This window comes from Notolepis coatsorum (genome assembly GCF_963971535.1).
Source record: "Notolepis coatsorum genome assembly, chromosome: 16".
Taxonomy (NCBI): domain Eukaryota; kingdom Metazoa; phylum Chordata; class Actinopteri; order Aulopiformes; family Paralepididae; genus Notolepis; species Notolepis coatsorum.
In genome coordinates, this window is record NC_140180.1 from 64,942,709 (window position 1) to 64,948,708 (window position 6,000).

At 39.4% G+C, this 6,000-nt stretch overlaps 1 protein-coding gene across 2 annotated transcripts in view; it reads right to left on the reverse strand.

Annotated features, from left to right (window-relative positions):
* Window positions 1-1,318: 1,318 nt before the first annotated feature.
* Window positions 1,319-6,000, reverse strand: part of ppp3cb (protein phosphatase 3, catalytic subunit, beta isozyme) — a gene marked incomplete at both ends in the record, with an annotated part of 215,587 nt that continues 210,905 nt past the window's right edge. For both annotated transcript variants that reach the window (XM_084331763.1, XM_084331764.1), the window contains one exon: window positions 1,319-1,497. In XM_084331763.1, coding sequence (XP_084187889.1) covers window positions 1,319-1,497 — 179 coding nt within the window. The remainder of the gene's footprint in view (window positions 1,498-6,000) is intronic.

Sequence of the window (6,000 nt, forward strand, 5' to 3'; positions counted from 1 at the left end):
ATAACAATTAAGCCATTTTTACATGTCATTTTCCTTTTATTGGTGTGACATGTGACAGTAATATCTGTGTATGTTCGCAGATGAAAAACACTATTCAAATGTTCAACCACACTCTTATATTTTGAGGCATGCACACGCACAAACTCACACACACAAACGCACACACACACATACACACATGAACTTTCTCTCTCTTTCTCTTTCTTTCTCTCATACACACACACTCACACACACACCCCTTCTAGCTTCTCACCTCTTAACTCAAGTTGATAGCGTGATGTGACCGGTCTGATTCGAATTCAAACAGGAGAAGCATTAAACTCATAAACAGGAAGTGACTCTCTTAACCCCTGCCCTCATCACCAGATCCCCACACCTCACCACCAATACTTAAACCCCCTTACACAACACATCTCACCAACACAGCCATTTCCATGCTGATAATGTAACCAAATTGTGATCCCCCCCCCCCCACTATACACGGTGAACGGTAGGTCTTGTAGTTTTCCCCCTCCATGTAGGTACATGGGAGTTGTAGTTCTCTATATAGGGATGGTCAGTTCAGTGAGACTCAGCCTTTTCAGTGTTATAGTTTGCTCCCACCTACACACACAGCTGGGGCAAAGGAAAGGGGACAGGGAGTGTGTGTGTGTGTGTGTGTGTGTGTGTGTGTGTGTGTGTGTGTGTGTGTGTGTGTGTGTGTGTGTGTGTGTGTGTGTGTGTGTGTGTGTGTGTGTGTGTGTGTTTGTGTGTGTGTGTGTGAGTGTGTTCGTGTGTGTGTGTGTATGTGTGTGTTTGTTTGTGTGTGTGTATGTGTCTATGTTGTTGTTTGTGTGTGCATGTGTGTGCGTGTGTGTGTTTATCTGTAGGCCTATGTACTGTACAGAATATAGTGTGTGTGTGTGGGAGGGGGGGGCATGTGTGCATCTGTTTATGTATGTGTATGTGTCTGTTTATGCATATGTGTGTAATTATGTGTGTGTGTCTGCATTTCTGTATATATGCCTATGTACAGGTATCTATAAATATGGTACCATACCAATAAATGGTCAATTATATTGTAAATATTGTAACTGTCAGTATGTGTGTGTGTGTGTATGTGTGTGTGAGAGTGTTTCTGTGTGTGTGTGTGTGTGTGTGTGTGTGTGTGTGTGTGTGTGTGTGTGTGTGTGTGTGTGTGTGTGTGTGTGTGTGTGTCAGTGTCAGTGTGTCTATGTGTGTGTTTGTGTGTGTCAGTGTGTCTATGTGTGTTTGTCAGTGTCAGTTTGTTTTTGTGTGTGTGTGAGTGTGTCAGTGTGTTCCTGCCGGTGTGTGTGTATCACTGTATATTGCTGTTATTATCTGTGCCATTGGGCTCTCCCATATTCATGCGGCCCAAGGACAGGCCCACACTGCTGACGCCTTCGCGGCGGGGCGGCATGCGCTCGTTGATCCGGTCCAGGCCCTTCGCCTCCGCGAAACTATTGATCCTGTGATGCGGGGAGAAGCCTCGAATGGCTGTGGAAACACACACACACACACACACACACACACACACACACACACACACACACACACACACACACACACACACACATATACATGTGTATACACACACACACACACACACACACACACACACACACACACACACACACACACACACACACACACACACACACGCACATACACAATCACATATAGCGAATTAATATAGAACACAAACATATAGTAGAACCTCTTTTATCTGGAAAACCACCTCGGAAATGAGAATAACATTGAGAATAACAGATACTGTAAATAGGTTGAAATTCCATTTGTGGGGTTTTACTATTAGTATGAAATGTTCTGTGCGTTCCAATTTGTAATTTAAAGATGCAATAATTATTTTCTGACCCCTAGAGGGCAGCAAGGAGCCACTGTAATGACACTGTGTAAACATAACACTGCCTTGGCTGGCATTCACGAGAGATCCACCGGTGCCACATTTCGTAAAAAGTAAAAAAAATTAATTAAAAAAGTATACCTTTTTATTTTTTTAAGTCCGATGACGTCAACTTTTCGTTTACAGCTAAACGAAACCTATGAAGTGTGCCGCACGTTCACGTCAACGTTTACGCGCACAATACACGCTTACCTAGGATTTGACTTGATTCAACAACAAAGCAGTCGGGGCAATGGCAAGCCGAAAACGGTTGCAGGTGTGGTTACACTTTACAAAGCTAGATGCAGACAATGCTCGCTGCAATATTATATATTATATATATTAACAAATTGTTCTAAATAAATAATAATGATAATAAATAATTTGAAGTTTGGAATATTTTTTACAACTGAGGTAGGTGGATTTCATTTTTAGAGACTAAAGTACCGGAAAAAAGGTACCGTTGGGTACCGGTATCGATTCACAGGTACCATTCAAATGTGAACGGTACCCAACCCTAGGTGTGAGCGGTGTGAGCCAGACAGTTGACTATAATGGTCCTGGAGGCTATCTCAGTGATCCTAGGTCAACATCTGAGATGCTTGACAAAATGATTCATCACGAGAAGAAACAGTGAATGAAAGAACAAAAATTCACACAGTTGTTGCACATAAAGCCGTCGTCACCAGAAGTCCCTCTTTGAATCTGTCCTGCTGTGAAGACTCAATGACGAGGTCATGTGAGATGCATTCAATACCACAGGAAAGTAGGAAATATGAAAGTAGGAGGATAATCTACTTAAGAATAACACACAGTGTGTTGTCTCTAACCAAACTGGTGTGTTAAAAACACAACTTGTTGTGTCATGTTTTTGACACATCTGTATGTTTATTTAGTGACATCACATCCTGCATTGTATCAACACATCTTTTTTAAGATGGTATATACACACAAGATATCATACAGTACAGACATAAACCATGACGTCAACCTGTTCAGTAGTACAGTAGAACATTGGCCATCAGCCCTTGGAATGGTAGTCATTCACAAATGTTTGGATTATTGAAATAAAGTGAAAGTGTGTGTGTGTGTGTGTGTGTGTGTGTGTGTGTGTGTGTGTGTGTGTGTGTGTGTGTGTGTGTGTGTGTGTGTGTGTGTGTGTGTACATTATGCACACATTAAGTGGTCTGTTCCATCTAATTTATTGGTGTAAATGATTTCAACTAAGGGATTTAAAGAACACAATACATTTTAAAATTTTAGTATAGAAAAGACTGATTTGCAGGTACACCTACAGAATTAGACTGATAAATCACCATGGAACTTTGTGGAACATTTGACTGTATGTTCCTCACCCTGAAGTTCATATACTGCCACTCACCTTCACATGTACCTTCTCTGCTCTGTGTGGACAGTGAAGATTTATATGTAAAGCGTTTTAACATTGTAAAATGTAAACTTTTAGGTTTTACAACATCACAACGTTTGACAACGTTAGAATATTTTACAATGGATCCTCTTTCGTAAATGTAAATAGAACTAAAAGCATGTTCTTGGTATCTAGGGACATCTATGGATCTCAGGGAATGTATTCCCAATGTCAGAAATATTTTGTCTGTTATAGGCTTGAGTAAATTGTAATGAACCAAAGGAGAATATAATTTTTTTCGTAATCTTTGATGGTGAATAACACGATGCTAAAATTGACCAGACATGAAAAGACAAAAAGACCAGACATTGCCACTGAGCTCATTCAGCACCTACTTGAGATCACGTGTACAAAAAATCTAAGCAAATGAATAAAAGGCAGATGATTAAACAGAAGGTTTTGTAGATACAGTACTGAATTCTGCCATCCGGACACATGCAATTTGAAATATGATTATAGAATATAGAATATCAGGCCTCCCCTTTCCAATGGAAGAGTTCAATCTGGATTTAGTATCACCAGGCATGCAGCAAAAACCGTGAATGAAATCTACTGTAAGTACAGTTACTTTCTTATAATGTAAATTTCTCTGCCATTTTTCATCAGATTGCAACGCCGTTTTTCAATCACAGATCTGCGTTCTAATTCATGGTAATAATGTTCAGGTTAGTTCCACCCGTGAGATATAATAAAAAATATAGAGGTCAGATGATTGACAGGGGCTGGCGTGAGCTGGAAAGTGTAGTTTCTTGAAATTCGAAAGCCCATCAAAAACCCAGGGTCTCTTCTCTCAAAAGACTACACTCAAGTCAGGTTGCGCCAAATCCTCGTGCCAATCCTCGCCTTTTTCCGACTCGATGCCCTGAGATTTCTATAAACTCATATTTCACTAATATCACTTAAAATCATTGGTAAACAAACTTAGTGCTGAAAATATACACCTTGACTGCTGTTTGGCTGGTTAGGGTCTTTACTCTTGGTTACATTTGAAAAGAAAACGCAACATTCTGTAGAGATGGATTTATGGCATCATTCTCGTACTGGTACAGGACCACTCGGGCTTAAGAGGTTAAAATGTTTCTGCTCTATAAAGCTGATTTTATTTTTAGAACATGACACAAATATTAAATTAGATGCTTGAGTAAATTGTAATGAACCAAAGGAGAATATAAATTATTATTATATATATTATTTTTCATCTTTGACAGTGAATAACACCATGCTAACATTGACCAGACGTGAAAAAAAGCCAGCACCTTCTTGAGATCAAGTGTACTAAAAATCAAAGCATATGTTGTATTTTATGGCAATAACGAATGAGCTCAGTGGCAATTTTTCACTTCTGGTCAATGTTAACATGGTGTTATTCATCGTCAAAGATGGAAAATAAATTATATTAATATTAATTTATCTTCTTCTTTGGTTCATTACAATTTACTCAAGCATAGTAACAGACACAATATTAGGGAAAACATTCTCTGAGGTCCATAGATGTCCCTAGATACCAAGAACCAGCAAATGGACCTTGTAGAAGTGGAGCCATCTTCCATTTACTTGGGTATGTACTTTTAGGTGAATTTTCTGAAAATATGGCTAGGGCTTAAGAGGTTAAGACCTTGATCTCCAACCATTGTCAATCAAGTTGTACATGTTTTAATTGATTTGTTATCCCTTGCTTTCATCCCTTGCTTTTCATCATGTCTTGTTGTCTTATTATTTGTCTTCATACATCCAGTTGTCATACAGTTGTCTTCATACATCCAGTCCGGAACTAGCAGACTGACCAACAGCCTCTATCCATGGGCTGTCAGGCTGCTCAACGATCAACATCAACTTTCTGCCCCTCCCCTCGCACCCCCCCTCCCCAACCCCCGGTGACATAACTCCCACTTCTCCATTACAACAATAACTGTGAACTTGCATTGCTGCACTATACACTATTCCATCCATTGCAAGTCAACGCCCCCCCCCCCCTCCATCCATTAACTCAACTGGACTGTCACTGTAATATTTATTTATTTATTTGCACTAGCACTATTGCACTTGGGACATTGATACTATATTATTATATTATTATGATTGACATTATTATTTCGCACATGCTATATTCAGTATGCTTGTATGCCAGTGGTGATGCTCCAAACTAAATTTCGTTGTACCAACAATGACAATAAAGATTCTATTCTATTATTGTTGTGATTTTCTATGCTGTATTTATGATAGCTTATCACTGTATGAAAACTCACATAACTGTAAATGAGGGAAACCTCAGTTGCCTTTCAAATATAAATACAGATTTGAATGAATTCATATTTTAGTCAGAAGTATGTTTTTGAGACATGGAGAGGTTTGTAAAACACATGGAGGTGAATGAGAGGGTGACATCTTTAAGATTTAAGAACAAACACATACAGTACAAAACATTGCAGATTTGTAGTAGAAGTAGTAGAGGGGGGATAAAACACCCCCTCCACCAATGACAATATCAATCCCATAGGCTGCTGCTGTTCCTGCTGAGTCATGTCCAACACATGTGTATCAATGTATGAGACAGAGAGAGAGACAAAAAGCGAGACAAAGGGCTAGACAGAGAACTGGTAATATTTGTTTTCAGAAAGGGATGTGCAATGTGTGTTGGATACTATATACAAGGTAGAGTCGCGTGTAT